General features: G+C 41.4%; 1 protein-coding gene across 5 annotated transcripts in view; it reads right to left on the reverse strand.

Annotated features, from left to right (window-relative positions):
- Positions 1–17,894, reverse strand: part of xylb (xylulokinase homolog (H. influenzae)) — a 192,981-nt gene that overhangs the window by 57,743 nt on the left and 117,344 nt on the right. For all 5 annotated transcript variants that reach the window (XM_050056648.1, XM_050056650.1, XM_050056649.1 and 2 more), the window contains one exon: positions 9,497–9,591. In XM_050056648.1, the coding sequence (XP_049912605.1) occupies positions 9,497–9,591 (95 nt within the window). The remainder of the gene's footprint in view (positions 1–9,496; positions 9,592–17,894) is intronic.

The raw sequence follows: 17,894 nt of genomic DNA on the forward strand, positions 1-17,894 counted from the left end.
GGTAAGACAACACGTTTACATGTCGTTTTCTATATGTTCTCTGACATTTATCCTAACCATATGAGGCGGTCTTTGTGGAAAAAAAGCTTTTTTAGTGGACTAACTTTGCACTTGAAAGGATGCCCGTTCAATTACGTTTTAACAGGTCTGACACTACGGCTGTATCTAGGCTAAAATGCTAACTATTATTTCTATGTCACTAGTGACTTGAAACAAATTTAGGACGATAGGAGACGGGTTGAAATAAACCGAAATTTCCCTTTAAGGGCAGTGAATGCGCTAGTATGAAACCGAACATTTTTGATTATTGTCATTTAACCCAAACAAAATAACAAACTGTTCTACCCATCATACAGGTTGCTTATAACTGAGTTCAAAATTAGCACAATGTATATAACATTCAAGACTAAGTGCCAAAAACAGGGGCACAGTAAAATGAGCCATTATAGTCCGTAGGCAGTGTTTTCTGCTGTCTGTAGTCTTTTTGGTTTCAAGCAGTTTTGAACTGAGCTCTTCTTTTAGTTGCAACAACTCAGGAAGTCCCCATTAACACTGATACATTGGGAAAAAGTAACATATTCTCAAGAATTGTCTGGTGAGATCCGTAAGAAGCATCTCTGCATTTAACAAGCATATTCTTAGAATTACAGAAAATATATCGGCCCTGCTATTATCTAGATAGCTTATCTGAGTGCTAAGACCAGAGCCTAGCCCTGTAACATGGTGCTTTAAGTATGTTTTGAACATGCACAAATAAAACTGACCGACAGTTCCCGTAACATCCCTGAGTGTCATGAGGCTCTGTGTGTCTCTTGCATAAATACCATGACTGTCCCGTTTAATGTGATGAAAATATCTCCGGGTACTCTCTCTGCAGGAATGAGGAGGCTGCCTCCGTTGAGTCAAATGACTTGGTTCCTCCTGATCGCGTATCCACTCTGTGTGTGGCTGGGTACATCATCCCGTACTTCACTCCAGCCTGTCGTAGCTGTTTTTTCAAGGGAGTAAAAGCCATCCTCTTTTGGTGTAGCATGGGTGAGAAGTCGGGGAATATCATAATCTTGGAGTTGCCATACCGTAGTTGTCCCTTCTTGCGAGCGGCGTCTAGTGTCCGGGTCACATCTCTGTAGCGGAGAAGTTTGAGAACGAAGGCTCTGGGCGCTCCCTGCTCGCTTGGGCGCCTCTGTAGTGCGCGGTGGGCTCTCTCTATCTCTATCTGGCCAGAAAGTCCCAAGATCTCCGGCCGCCATTCTTCCAGAAAATCCATGGCACTGGCCCCTTCTACTCCCAGTGGACATCCCGCAATACTCAGGTTCTTGCGGCGCTGTCTATTCTCATAATCATCCAGTTTGTCTCTCAGCTCCATCACATCTTTCTGGTGTTTCTGCTCCCTTGGCGTAGATCTACAACGGCAGCTTCGTACTCGGAGCCCTTAGCTTCAAGCGCGATAACTTTCATGTTTGTCGAGTGTATGGCTTCACTCATCTTTTCCAGTGCGGCATCTACTTGGTGTAGCTGGGTCGTGATGGAAGTTTGAATCGTTGCTGCAAACTTTTGCATTTCGGCGGTTAACCACGCGGGTGGCTCCAATGTTTGTAGCATGTCGTTAGCAGCCATCGTTAGCTCAGGCTCTTTGTTAGCCGGGGCTGGCACTTTAGAGTCCTTTGGGTCGTTGGTCAGCTTCTTTTCCTGGTTTCCTTGTCCACGGGCCCCCCCGTGTCGCCATCGTGTTAACTTGTGTTTCACCAGAGCTATTAAAATGGCCTTACTCGTAACAAAATCTCAAAATATACCAGAGGACTGAATTGACCCAACCGTTCACTAAGCCTCCATAACCAGAAGTTCCTGTTCTGCAACCTTACTCTTTCAGTCACTACCCAAAGCTCATGACCATAGGTGAGAGTTGGACGTAGATGGACCAGTAAATTGAAAGCTTCACCTTCAGGCTCAGCCCTCTCTCCACCACGACAATGTGGCACAGCGCCTGCATCACTGCAGATGCCGCACCAAACTGTCAATCTATCTCATGCTACATTCTATCATCACTTGCAAACAAGCCCCTGAGACTCCTTTGCTCCCTCCCTCCAGTCCAACTGGTCATGGCGCATGCTCTGCTGCAACAGCACGGCCTGTACTCAGTTTGACGCGTCTGTGAGTGTTTGTGTTCATGTTCATTTTTGTGCTACTTATGTGTTGAATGTTAAGTTACACTCGGCTGGATGAACAATGATCCATCGTTACAAGGCAATCATTATTGCTGTAATCCTAATGGCGTGGCTGATCTGAACCTCGCACATCTGACAGACACCGGTGACAGGTTACTCACTTATAGCCGCGATGAGCTCCTACTACACCGGTCCTCGTTGCTAGGTAACGTCAAGCCTGATGTGGTGCTACCACCAGAGCTTCAGCCGAGGAAAATAGGAGGTGGAGGTATTCGCAGCCGAATCTGAAAACGTCCGTTTAAACCTCCTCTCCCGTCCATCATCCTAGCAAATGTCCGTTCACTCCGCAATAAAATGGATTTGCTACACGCCAGGTGCTGACTGGAAAGAGCCTTCAGGGACACTTGTATCATCGCCCTGTCAGAGGTTGGACCAGTCAGTGTCGGACACAGAAGTCAACCTGGAGAACTTCACCATAATCAGGTCAGAACAGAACCGCGCAGTCAGGGAAGATGTGTGGCGGTGGGGTGTGCTTGTGCATCAACAACAGGAACATGAAAATACATCAAAAGTTGCGCATACCTGACTTGGAGATATTGACTGTGTCCCTCCATCCCTACTATCTTCCCTGGGAGTTCCCTGCTGTTGTGGTCAGCTGTGTTTACATAGCACCCATCGCTAACATCAACACGGCGGCTGAGCTGATAGCAGAGGATGCTAATGACATGCTAGGCAGGTATCCCGGTGCTCCGCTGTTCATTCTGGAGGACTTTAACAGCTGCAGGCTGGACTGTGTTTTACCATCATTCCAACAGTATCTGGACATCCCCACCTGAGGGGCAAACATCTTGGACATGTGCTATGGCAACATTGCCAATGCTTTTCGTGCCCGTTCGTATCCACCGCTTGGAGCTGCTGACCATAACATCATCTCCCTACTTCCGCTGTACAGACAACAACTGAAATAACATAAGCCACAATGCCACAGCACCCCACAGTGGTCAAGGGATGCTATCACCTGCCACCAAGGCTCCTTGGCTTGCACTGACTGGGACATTTTTGATAGTAATTTGAATGACAAAGCTTCGGTCATTACGGACTGCGTAAACTTTTGTATCAGTACGTGCATCCCCGTTAAAACAATAAGGAAATTTCCTAACTCTAAACCATGGATCACCCCCCAAATAAAACAGTGCCTTAGAGAAAAACACAAAGCCTTCAGAGAAAAAATTGGGTTAACCTGAAATTAGCAAACCGCAATATCAAAAACGAGGTACTCAGGGCAAAACTGAAATATAAGGACAGACTGGAAAACGGGTTCTCTAACATGAACACAAAACATGCATTTCAGAAAGTACGGACATTAACAGGATGTGAATCCAAAGCCACCACACGTGAAATAACAGACCCGGTACTATTTGTTAGAGAACTCAATGCATTCTGCGCCCGTTTCGACAAGCAGGACTTTTCAGAGGAATGCGTAAAACTTTTGAGAGCCCTCCCCCCACCAGACCCAGATAAACTGTCCACCTTCACTGTGGAAGACGTGAGGCGTCAGCTCAGCAGGTCCCGGGTCCCGAAAGCATCTCAGCAAGGGTGCTGAAGAACTGTGCTCAAGAGCTTTCAACCATTCTTCATTCACTCTTCAGCGAAGTCTACCTCACTGCCACCATACCCTCCATCTGGAAAATGGCTACCATAATCCCTGTCCCCAAGAAGCCACGGCCCATTGAACTCAACCAATACTGACCTGTTGCCCTAACATCCATAATCATGAAATGCCTGGAGAAGCTGCTGCTGCTGAACACCATCCTGCCAGCTGTCAACCCGCAGCTGGACCCCCTCCAATTCACCTACAAGGCTAAGAGGGGCACTGAGGATGCTGTAGCCTGCCTGCTGCACCACAACTACCTGAGTTGATAGTCAGTCCCCCTTCACCACAGCACCCAATTGTCGTCCATAACCAAACAGTTGAAACAGTGGACAGTTTTAAATACTTCGGAGTAACATTAGACAACACACTCACCTTTGATCAGCACATCATGGACTAGGGATCGACCAATATGTTTTTTTCAGAGCCGATGCCGATACCGATTATTATGAAACAGAAATACCGATAGCTGATATTTACAACCGATATATGTCTGCTGTAAAAATCATAGTTGACACAGAATTAAAAAAATAAACACTGTAAACACTGACAAAGCACTACATTCAAATGCAATTAATAAGCATATATTTGTTCTGAGAACTTTTCCAATGAAACGATACAGGGAGCTGCCAGCAGCACTTTGAGAAAAAACTTAAGTAAAAAAATGAATGGAAAAACATAAAAGTACTCCCTGAGGTTTAAAGTACTGTAATAAGTAAGACACTGAACAGTAAATGAGTACAACAATGAACAGCAGATGAAAATGAAAAGTGCAGGGAGTTGCCCATGGCATTTTTTTCAAAAGTTCAAAAACAAAAAAAAAATTACATATATATATATATATATATATATATATGTATATATATATACACACATTAATAATTAATGTGCCGTCTGTCTTGATGCAGCGGCACCACCACACCACTGGGTGGTGCACGAGTTGAGTTTAAGTCGTTATACCTTTTCAGTGTTGTGTAGTTTTAGAAGAAGAACATGCAGACTTGCAGTAGTGCACAATGACACGGTTAAAGTTCAATGGTGTCAGGACCCATTCCAGCTCTTAGGTCAAGTTATTGTTTTGTTTTCATGCACTTCCTGTTTTATTTTGATACTCACCTGTTCTGTCTCATTTCAGGACCCTTCAAATCCTGTCTTTGTCTTCCTTCCCACCACTGTGATTACTGGCCCCTCCCCTAATGTGTTGCACCTGTGTCTGATTGGCTCTCCTCCTCCTAGTGTATATAATGCCACATTTGTTTGGCAATCCAGCCCGGTCATTCCTTGTCGGATTTATATGACTGTATGACACGTCTGATCTGAAAGCGTTTCATTGCAACAGTCCGGGAAACATGGTGGCGCGCCGTAAGTTTGTTTTTGTTTGCATGGTTGCTGAGCAACAGAGACTTTGCTGGTTAAATGACTTTAGGCTACAACGGGCTTGCACAGACTTTTTTTCCAACACAAATCAACAGTGGAAATAGAAATGCCATTGCAAAGTACTTATATGATTTTTACAACACAAACGCTTAATTAAACAGCGTATACGAGGACAAATTGAGGACAAATAACTTTGTTTACCATTCACAATGTGCGCAGCCATCTTCGTCGTAACGTCAATTCTACTGACTCGGTCAACCTGGACCTTGCCCGAGTTTGATGACGAGACCTCCGGGTAGAACGGGTGTTCTTTTGTACTTTTCCGGACTGGAACCGGGACCAATAGAATGCAGCATAAGCTCACCTCCCTCATGTGTCTGTGCCAGTTCGTCTTGTTCCCCAGTGACAGCGTTCCAGCCTTTGATCCCTCGTGTTCTGACTGTTTACCCTTTTGACTTTGCCTTAGCCCCTGTGATTTGGATACCTTAGCTCTATCGTCTGACTTTTGCTTGTTTTTTGGACTTTGGAGTTTGCCTTACGTTTTGGACACCTCTGCCTGCTAGTTATTGAAATAAACCTTCTTTGGCTGAACTCTTCCATGCTATTGAGTCTGCTTTTGGGTTCTCACTCAGTTTGGGTCTTGACAAATAGAGCACAGGAAACATATGTCTGTAAGTACAAATGTATTGCTCTGAGTTTATTTGCTTATGTTATGTAGAGTTGCTCACTTGCACTTTATTGTTTGTCATTGTAATGCCATTGCGGTGCCATTGCTAATTTCTGTTAGCGTGTCTATGAAGATTTCCATTGTATGTTAGCATTATGCTAGCGGACCATGCGCTAATTTTTTCGACATTTGTGGCACTAATGCCAGCTATATTTTGAGTTAACTTCTGTCTTCTTTTTATTAAGTAAAGGAACTCCAGGTCATGTTCACTTGATGACAATTAGCCTATTTCTTTTTTTTGCCATGGTTCTATTTATTTTTAGAAGTTTTGGGGAAATTCCCTCAAGGCGTTCTTGATATCACGTTCACAAGAATGGGCTTGACGCAGGGTTACAGTGACCTTTGACCACCAAAATCTAATTAGTTCATTGTTTGTGCCAAATTTGAAGAAATTCCCTCATGGTATTCTCCAGATATCGTCCATCACTAAAATCTCACTAAAATGAGATGGACAGACAAATTGAAAACATAACGCCTCTGGGCAAGGCTATCACCAGTGTGGAGGCACAAAACGCCACTGAATTCAAGACAAGGGAACCGGGAGTGGTAAAATGCGACATTATTCCAGCACCACTTTATAGAAGACGCTCAAATTTACATCTTACAGAGAAGCTTGAACTTTCAGTCTCAGCTGTTGAAGCCAACATGGACAAGAAGTCCATAAAGTGCTCATAGTATGGGAAAATTCATGACAGATGGCCAATCCTTTGTTTTGTATTATCTAAAAACAGACACACAGCACTGTTGTGTTTTCAGTTTTATACCTTTTAAAGGGATAGTGCACCCAAAAATGAAAATTCAGCCATTATCTACTCACCCATGTGCCGATGGAGGCCCTGGTGAAGTTGTAGAGTCCTCACATCCCTTGCGGAGATCGGCGGGGGGAGCGGCTAGTACACCTAATGGCTGACGGCGCCCCAGACTAACGTCTAAGAACACAAAATTGAATCCACAGAGTACCTCCATACTGCTCATCCATAGTGATCCAAGTGTCCTGAAGCCCCGACATATAAAGTTGTTTCGAAAAATGTCATTTCAACTCTGTTTTTAGCCTCATTGTAGCCTGTAGCTTGGACTGCTTCTCTGTGCTCCGCGCTCATGTGTGCACGCTCAGGGTGATCGGTGATGCACGGTCTCTGAAGAGCAGCAGTCTCGTCAGTACTGATGTCCAGATTCTCAAGTGCAGGCATCGCCAATTCCCCGTCTGAGCAGCAAAGACTTTCCTCATCCGTTGGCATTGCTTTGCATTTGAAACAACTACACCACCAGGTTTCCAGTGCTCGACTCTGCGGCAGATTAATCGTAATAAAATCGTGATCTCGATTCATATGCATATGCGATCTAATTTTTCAATGACGGCGATTCTGCTGGCCCCGCCCGTGCCGGGAGTCGGGACATCATCTGCATGAAAACAAGCGCTCCCAACAACGCAGCGTTATACCACGTGATGCAGAGTGACAGCCGGCCGGCAGTTTGGAAAGCAGCGAGACAAGGGGGAAACACACTGCTAACTGTAGCCTCAGTTTGTGCCTCATACAGATCTGCTGGTAAAGTTAACTTAGCGTTAGCAAGCGTGATAAAAGATGGCAGAGAGGCGACGTTGTGCAAATAAACCAAAGATTTATTAATTTTCTGTAGCAGTAAACACATGGGCTGATAACAAATGTGTTAACTAACTATGTTAAAGCTTTACAAGCTATTCAGGGCTGCCGACGATAACATTAATATGACAAACAGCAAGGCTACGGCAAGTTAACGTACTGACCCTCCTCAGACACACACACACACACACACACACACACACACATACCGGACAGCCTCTCAGTCCTTAGCCGCTAAGGTTAGCTCATGTACAACACAGGTACCACACAGAAACTTTTACAGAGGGTCATAATGTGCTTCTAGTGACTGTCAAATCGCCAGCGAAAGTTGTTTACACTGTGGACACGGAGAGTAGCTGCCTGCTCTCATGGGACAAAGATCCTCTGAGAAGAAAGACGGTTCACTCTGCTCTGCCGCCAGGAACAAACTGGGAGGCAAAGATCCTCTCTGAGAAAGAGGGTTCACTTTGCTGCAGGGTTCACCAAAATGTTTTTTTTGTTTTTTTGTTTTTTTGTTTTAATAAATTGAACACACATTAAAGAACATACAAGATCCTGTAGAGAATTAATACATATAATACAATACAATAAACATTGTCAAATTAAATGAAGGAAGAGGATTTATTTTAAAGGCAAATAAAATATTGGGAATTTATGTAAAAATATACATAGAGACATATAAATAATTATATGATTAAAGATATGTAGGCTATGTTAGGTGAATACTCCTGTCAAATGCATGGTGTTGAAACATTTAATTTTGATCTTCCTTAGTCCATTTAGACTTTGTTTTATCATAACAATAACAATGAATATTATGAATTGTTCACTTTTTAATTTAATTTTAATCACATTTATCACACAGCATTTTGTGGAAAAGTCAAATGTTCAGTTTACAGTTTTAATAAACTCTGTACTGTTTTTCAACACATATATTGTTTTGTCTTCATTCAATGTAATTAGCACATATTGTTACTGCGCCATTGGTTTTGGCCTTTGGTGCCCCACATTTTGGCCGTGATGCCCCAATAAATTTGTATTTATCAAAGGCCAAAGTGGCCTTGCCCTAAAAATGACTTAATTCCAGGCCTGGAATACCTACCTCAGAAAAATGTTATTCAACATTGATATTATTGTTAAAATAAGAGACTAAAGTTTATTGTTTTTACGGTCAGTGTCAGGCTGTCAGCTGTTGCATTTAAGCTAAAAACAGGAGTGTTCCCTCTCTGCTGACCAGAGTTTATGTGCCTTGTGTCTCTTGTATCAGGCACAATCATAGGTTTTGTTATTTAATAATATTTTTTTTATTATTTATTTATAATTTTTGTTACTTTTCCTTTTGTATCAGGAAATAAGCACAATAAATCTTTATGTTGAAAAAAAAACCCAAGAAATTGTGATTCTCATTTTTTCCAGAATCGTGCAGCCCTAGTAGATAATGGCTGAATTTTCATTTCTGGGTGCACTATCCCTTTAATGTTTATCCTGATTAAACAGCTGACATTTTCTGCAAAGTTAGACTGATTCTTTCCTGCTTCTTGTGAATGCTATTCACAATTGACCCTTCCATGTTCGTTAAAAGTTTGAAATTAAAACTTGAAGTTATTTTACTGTTAAATAAAACTTGAGTTAGGGTGATTTGAATGAGGGCAGAGTTAATACCCACATGTCTCTCTCATTACCACGTTTATATAGAGGCTTAAAGGCCTGCAGATCATCTCCGCCCACACACTATACTTCATAACCTCTCGAGTGATGAGCCAAGCAAAATGCCAAAACATGACACTGTGTGTGTGTGTGTGTGTGTGTGTGTGTGTGTGTGTGTGTGTGTGTGTGTGGGAGGACACACCACGGGGAAATATGAAGCTCCATAAACCAAGAAAACACACATGCACATTGTGACTAATTTAATAAATGCTAATTACACTGCTAAGGAACAGCAGCAGTGTGTGTGTTTGTGTGTGTGTGTGTGTACCTCCTGTGCAGTAGGATGCGGGGTGGCGACCAGTTGTGGTTCCGGTGCTCTCTTCAGCACATCAAAGAAGGAAACTCCAGATTCTGCAACAAGGCCTGAAAACACAAGACCAATGAGAGAATTTGGTTTCTGCATTCTTAACCAATCAGATGGCAAAGCGTCAATAAGCAATCAGAGGTTTTAGATTTTTTAGATTTTATAAAATAAATAAATAAATAAAACACATTGATTCAAAAGATTTTTGAAAAATGATACATAAACAAAATCTATCTTAACACTCCATAAGTTATTGAAACTATTCATGTTATTTCCTTTTTAAGAAATGCCCATTTTTGTGAGCAGAGTGCAAAGGCGCAGATTTATAATTCATTCCTCTGGTGCCACCGCATGTTTTTGTATGGTTTTGCACCACACATAATATAGCATGATGACGTCAATGCAAGGGTACAACGTGATGACACGGAAGATAGTAGCCTCAGCGTTCTGCTACAAAGATTGATATATTGATATTAGATGATATATCCAGGATTATGCAAACAATGGTCTCCCACAGCCATTACAGGGAAATTCCAGGATAATTACTGCAAAATGCTACTTTTACACCACACCTAAGGTAAGGTAAGGTAAGATTAGGTAACAATGTAATGGCAGGGAAGACAGAAGCCTTAGCTTTCTGCTGCAAAAAAATGAATGCTCTAGCTTTCATGGCTCTTATTTTAGATTTATTAAAGCAGGATCAAGCAAAACAACAAACTCCTGTGGCCGTCCATGGAGCGTCTGTTTTTAAAGAATTAAACTATTGGTTCTGTCTCCACCATTAAACAAGAAGTGCAGCTGTGTTGTTACCAATGAGGTGAGAGTGTCATTAACCAATCAGAGGTTTAGGTTTAGTTATTGCAACACTAACCAGTCACCACCAGTGGGGTTGGTAGCAGGGTCATTAACCAATCACAGGTCTACTTTTTGCATTGTTAACCAATCAGTGGTTGGTAACTGGGTCATTAACCAATCAGAGGCTTACTTTTTACATTATTGGGTAATTAACCAATCAGGTTAGCAGTCACCTGTTTAGGTTTAGTTCTTGCATCATTTATCAGTAAGACCTTACTTGTTAACCACACAGAAGGCTCCTTTCTGCACCAATGGAGGCAAAGGGTTAGGTCTTGTATCATTAAACCAATCTTCAGGTGGTTAAGCAATCAGTCAGGACATTGCTCCTCCTGGTTGTTAACCAATCAATCAGTACATTCCTTCTCCATTATCAATCAGTTGGTTAGTTCCTGCATAGTTAATCAATTAGCAGGTAAGTTCCACTACCATTGACACGTCAGCAGGTGAGTTACAAGATAAATGTTATTGATTATCAGTAACTAAAATGTTTCTAGGTTGTAATTAGTCAGTCAGTGTCATTATCCAATCAGAGGATTATTTCCTGCATTGTTAACCAGTCAGTGGTACCTTCTGAGTTTTTAGCTCATAAGCTAATCGGAGGATTAGTCAAGACATTTCAGCATCACAGTATGAAAAGCAAAGGTGTAAATGATAAAATAGCAGATGGCTGAATTCCATTTAGTTGCTTTAGATTTAGTGTCTTTGTATTGTGCATGTTGGCACATGAAATATTGAAATATTATATATTTAATTACATATTTGATAAATGTTTTCCACTTGTTCAAATAAAAGGGAAATGTAAGCCTAAAATACCCTGGATCATGCCAGGTCTATAATGATCTTCAATTAAAGAGAATAAATTATATACAAAAAATGTGTTGTTAGCCCCATCCCATTTAATAGTGATGTTTATAAAAAATCTAAGAATTATTTCACAAAATTACTGCAAAAAAAAAATAAAAAAATAAAAAAATAAATACTATTAAGAAGAAAATTGAACAATCCCGTAATTATATAAAAAAACACATGGAACCTCATTAATGAATTACTGTATAAGAAAAAAGCCTCCACTACTATCCCATCTCAATTATCTGATGGGGTGAGAAATTTCACTAATATTTTTGACATAACAAATGGTTTCAATGATTTCTTTGTAAATATCGGTCCTTCCTTAGCTAAAAATATAGAGAGTACAAATGAATCCCTCTTGGTGAATATCAGTGAGCAGTATCCCCCCACCTCTAAAGAGGTACATGACATTATATTGGATATGAAAAATTCTGCTGCAGGACATGATGAAATAAAATCTAGTCTTGTAAAGAAGGTACTTTTGTCTATTGTGTAGCCCCTCACCCATGTTTTAAGTTTATCCCTAAAATCAGGTGTTTTACCAAGGGACCTTAAATCAACTGAAGTCATTCCACTATTTAAATCAGATGATAGCATATTTACAAATTATCGTCCCATATCTGTCTTAGCCACCTTTTCTAAAATTTTTAGAGAAACTAGTATATTCAAGAATTAAAAAACGTTTAGATGAGATCAACATACAGTGGTGTGAAAAAGTGTTTGCCCCCTTCCTGATTTCTTACTTTTTTGCATGTTTTCCGCACTTAAATGTTTCAGATCATCAAACAAATTTAAACATTAGTCAAAGATAACACAAGTAAACACAAAATGCAGTTTTTAAATGAAGGGTTTTATTAATGAGGAAGAAAAAAATCCAAAGCTACATGGCCCTGTGTGAAAAAGTGTTTGCCCCCTAAACCTAATAACTGGTTGGGCCACCCTTAGCAGCAACTACTGCAATCAAGCGTTTGCGATAACTTGCAATGAGTCTTTTACAACGCTGTGGAGGAATTTTGGCCCACTCATCTTTGCAGAATTGTTGTAATTCAGCCACATTGGAGGGTTTTCGAGCATGAACCGCCTTTTTAAGGTCATGCCACAGCATCTCAATAGGATTCAGGTCAGGACTTTGACTAGGCCACTCCAAAGTCTTCATTTTGTTTTTCTTCAGCCATTCAGAGGTGGACTTGCTGGTGTGTTTTGGATCATTGTCCTGCTGTAGAACCCAAGTTCGCTTCAGCTTGAGGTCACGAACAGATGGCCGGACATTCTCCTTCAGGATTTTTTGGTAGACAGCAGAATTCATGCTTCCATTTATCACAGCAAGTCTTCCAGGTCCTGAAGCAGCAAAACAGCCCCAGACCATCACACTGCCACCACCATATTTTACTGTTGGTATGATGTTCTGTTTCTGAAATGCGGTGTTACTTTTACGCCAGATGTAATGGGACACAGACCTTCCAAAAAGTTCAACTTTTGTCTCGTCAGTCCACAGAATATTTTCCCAAAAGTCTTGGGGATCATCAAGATGTTTTCTGGCAAAAATGAGACGAGCCTTAATGTTCTTTTTGCTTAGCAGTGGTTTTCGTCTTGGAACTCTGCCATGCAGGCCATTTTTGCCCAGTCTCTTTCTTATGGTGGAGTCATGAACACTGACCTTAACTGAGGCAAGTGATGCCTGCAGTTCTTTAGATGTTGTTGTGGGGTCTTTTGTCACCTCTTGGATGAGTCGTCGCTGCGCTCTTGGGGTAATTTTGGTCGGCCGGCCACTCCTGGGAAAGTTCACCACTGTTCCGTGTTTTCGCCATTTGTGGATAATGGCTCTCACTGTGGTTCGCTGGAGTCCCAAAGCTTTAGAAATGGCTTTATAACCTTTTCCAGACTGATAGATTTCAATTACTTTTTTTCTCATTTGTTCCTGAATTTCTTTGGATCTCGGCATGATGTCTGTAGCTTTTGAGGATCTTTTGGTCTACTTCACTTTGTCAGGTAGGTCCTATTTAAGTGATTTCTAGATTGGGAACAGGTGTGCAGTAATCAGGCCTGGGTGTGGCTACAGAAATTGAACTCAGGTGTGATCAACCACAGTTATGTTTTAACAGGAGCTGGGGGGCAAACACTTTTTCACACAGGGCCATGTAGCTTTGGATTGTTTTCTTCCTTATTAATAAAACCCTTCATTTAAAAACTGCATTTTGTGTTTACTTGTGTTATCTTTGACTAATGTTTAAATTTGTTTGATGATCTGAAACATTTAAGTGTGGAAAACATGCAAAAAAGTAAGAAATCAGGAAGGGGGCAAACACTTTTTCACACCACTGTATACTGTACAATGAGAAACAATGTCCGCACACAAAAAAGCTCCAAGAGTAAGTAGAGTAAGTATTTATTTCAGCATGACATTTCCAGCCAAACGGCTCTTCCTCAGATGCTTACAATACCAACATACTGTACAGCCATCAGTATGGTTTTCGAAAAAAAAAAAAAGAAATGTCAACAGAAATGGCCCTTTTACAGTTTGTTCATAAGTATCTACAGCTTTAGACAATAAAAAAATTCTCTGTATTTTCTTAGACTTGTCAAAAGCCTTTTACACAGTCAATCACAATATCCTTATTGCTTAACTTCAAAAATATTGTTTTCATAATGTTCCTCTTAAATGGTTGATTGATTATTTAAAGGACAGGGAACAATATGTATCTCTAAATATGCAATATTCAAAAAGAGCTAAGCTTCTTTGTGGGGTACCTCAAGGTTCCATCCTTGGATCTCTCTTGTTTTTGATATATATGAATGATTTACCCAGGGTCTGCAATAATGTACTGCCTCTTTTATGTGCTGATGACACGTGTCTTATTGCTGAAAAATTTAGCACACTGATTCGAGAAGCAAATGAAGAGCTATCATCAATGTCTAAATGGTTTCAGATGAACAAACTCTCTCAATGTAAATAAATCTAATTTTATAATATTCTGTAACAAAAATAAAAAGTATACCAAAGAAGAAGCCAAAGTATTCATAGACAATATTAGAATTAGAATATTAAATTTCTAGTCATAGTAGATGAAAAATTAACATGGAAATAACATACTGAATTTGTCTGTAACTTAAAGTGAATTGGAATATTGAGTAGAGTTCATCCATTGATAAATCATTCTTGTATTTTGACTTTTTATTATAGCTTAATTTATCCGTATATTATGTACTGTAACACTGTGTGGGGTTCCACATGTCCCACTTTTCTCAATACAATTTTGTTGATTCAGAAGAAAATTTTGAGAATGATGAGCTTTGCTAAAAAATGTGATTCATCTGCTCTTCTTTTCAGTAAATACAAGCTGCTATCAATTTTCAATGTGAACATATACCAGACTGTGTGTTTATGTACAAATATGTGCACCTAAGTCATCAATTGTTGAGCACTTTTCAGATTTTTTTTTAAGTTTTCTTCAGACATTCATTCTTATTGTAAAAGACGCTCAAAGGACTTCCATCTTCCATATTGTCGGACTTCCCTGAATCAATATTCACTGAAATACAGAGGACCATCTCTTAATCAACATCTACATTATCACTGTTCAAAAAAACATCAACATTAAAAAGTTTTTAATGGGAAAAGATTTTTTAAAATTTTTATTATGGTTTTTTGGACCTCATTGTAATGCATCACACCTTGTATACAGTAATTTCTGTATATCAGTTTTATATTACTACTTAGCTTTGACATCTTGAAGTTTGTTCATTGTTAGCTTTCTAGGGGAGGTATTCTTCATAAGTCTTTTTGGCTTCCATCCTCTCCTGCGCAATGTAACTAAACTAAACTAAACTAGACACACACACACACACACACACACAGCTGTACACACTGCACAGAAGGTCAGGACAATGCTGAGAAAGCTTATGAGCTCAGCAAAACATACACACACTGAGGTAAGCTGTCTCTGAGGACTTTGTGTCATGCAAAGGATCATGGGAGTGACACACAAAGTCTTTTTTTCCCCCATGATGCCCTGTCTGAAATTTTCTACCAAGGCGGCAGCAACCTACAAAGTCAAACGATTTTCAACCCAACCTTCTCACACATCCGAGGACAAACCAGGGGCGGAAATCCGGGGGGGGGGGGGGGGGTCAGGGGGGACATGACTCCCCCTTTAATAAAGCTGTCGCCCCCTAGAATAATTTGAGACACAATTAATAATTTTTGAACAATGCAGTAGTATTTATTTAAAGCACAATGTAAGCGGTGCTCATTATAATCGCGCAATAATGTGCTATTTAAATCTTAAAAGATTTAGTCCCCCCCTCCCATTCCTAGTAGTAGTATATCCCACACTCTTCCCAACGGGCGGGGCTAGCAGCCGTTAGTACTTGGCAGCAGTAGCAGCGTGTGGCTGGAACCGTTGCCCACATCGCGCATCGCCGGGTAAGCTGTACACTCACACAGATACAGTTTAACTTACACAAGTTACAACACATCCCATTTACTGTTACAACAAGCCCCAGGCCCAGGCTGATAATATAAACTGTCTGCAACATTTCTCCTGCATTGTTCAAAAGCCAGAGTTTAGTAAGTCAGAGAGGACAGGAGAGAAAGAAGAAGGAGAGGACAGGACAAGAGCAGACAGTGGCGGAGCGGCTCGTATGGGTACCTGTCTGTAGGCTCTCCACCTGTCAGTGAGACAAACATGAAAGACGTACAGTTTAACTGACGAGGAGCGGTCATTACGCACGACTATTACGCACGGTTTTGAGGTGCGCAGCGGCAGATCTCACAGCACACTGTTTATAAACCAGTTCACCAGTTTAATTGCAGGAAATGTTTATCTCACTGCCGTTAAAAAAACGAAAAAAACAAACAAAACGGTTTGCTCCTGCAGCCAGCCAGAGACGACGGATCCATTCCACACACCTGAGCCAGATGAAAAAGAGGGAGAGAGATCAAGTTTCTGTCTTTGATGAATGAAGCCTTATTGTTTTGCTGTTATTAAACAATGAGAGACATGTTTTCTCCGCTTACTTAATAGCATAAATATTCACACTACTGCGCACGGGGAGACAGAGACCTGCTCTGCTCCAGACACACTCAGCACCTTGGACAGCACGGCGCACCTGACTGTTGTCGATGTGTACATGTTAATTTGATTTCAATCATTTTGTTTTAAATCTGGACATGTGCAGGTGGACTCAGTCAGTGCTAAGAAAGGTTCTATGCCTGCCTGTTGGAGAGATAGAGAAAAGATTAAAGCGTCAAATTGCGGTAAAAGAAGCTGTATAAAAGACAGGCTACAATTTTTTTTCCTTGTCCCCCCCCCCTGGAATTATTCTCTAAAATTTTACTGTTTATTGTCCCCCCTAACTATGAAATGGGATTTTCGCCCCTGGGACAAACACACATAACAAAAACATACAGAAAGAGAGAAAGCAGCGACTCTATCACACACACACACACACACACACACACACACACATACACACACACACGCTTGTGCTTCCTTCCTTGTGAGGACCGTCATTGACATAATGCATTCACTAGCCTCTTAGCCTTAGGGACTGCTCGTTATTTATGAGGGGAGAGGGAGTGGTGCAAAAAGAGGAAGCATATCAAATAATTTTTGTAAGCACTGGGGAGGGACTTGTGTTTTTTATTTTGGCTAAGGATGGGGGCATGCAAATTTCAATGGTGATATATTTAGATGATTTTTAAAGAATACATGTCTTCCAAATTTTAGCAATTTGCCTTTCAAATTTTGATGATAATTTCTGGAAATACATTTTGGCCATTTCTGGCCGCCATGGGCGGATTTGGAAGGCATGTTTTCTCATAGCCAGAAACTGTAAAAACTGAAATTCTCGTTGGATTTATAAATTTTCGACGGTCCTTTCATCAATATCTATGTCTCTTTTCAAATTTGGCCAAAAATAAACCATTTGCACGTATTAACCAGCATGCACAACAAGAGTGAAAAACAGAGGTTTTTCTAACTCCAGAATTTCTTCAGATTTCAACTTTCAAACATCAAAGTTTATGATGGAGGGAGAGCATTGCATTTTCTGCCAGTCACTCAGGGAGGCTCAAGGGAAAATATTTGTAGCTTTGGGGAAAAAAAAAAAAAAAGTCACACCCCAGTCACCCCCCTCCTCCAAGAATTCCCACCTTAACATGGTAGAAGGGTTTGCGTGTCCCTGTGAATCAGGGAGCTGTGTTGTCCGGGGCTAATAGCCCCTGGCAGGGTCTCCCAAGGCAAAGTTGTCCCAGGGGAGGGACCAGACTTTTCGGACCTTGAGCACCTTGCCCACTATGGGGACACCTGGGACACCCTTGGAGCCAGCGAGCGTCTGGTGGCCAGGCCTCAGGCCATGAGGCCCGGTCGGCTCGGTGGGCCCACTACCTGCAGGGACAGAAATCAGGGTTGGGTGCACTGTGTGCCGGGCGGCAGGCAGGGGCGGGGCCCCTGGCATGCTGATCCCTGGCATTGCGGACTGGCTCTGGGGACGTGGAAAGTCACCTCTCTGGTAGGGAAGGAGTCAGAGCTGGTGCGCGAGGTGGAGCTATACTGACTAAATATAGTTCCGCTCACCTCCATGCGCAGCAGAGTTGCCCAGGGTAAGAGGCGCAGGGCAGGCGTGGGAATACTCATGAGCCCCCGGCTGAACGCCG

This window comes from Epinephelus moara, chromosome 11, assembly GCF_006386435.1.
Source record: "Epinephelus moara isolate mb chromosome 11, YSFRI_EMoa_1.0, whole genome shotgun sequence".
NCBI lineage: Eukaryota > Metazoa > Chordata > Actinopteri > Perciformes > Serranidae > Epinephelus > Epinephelus moara.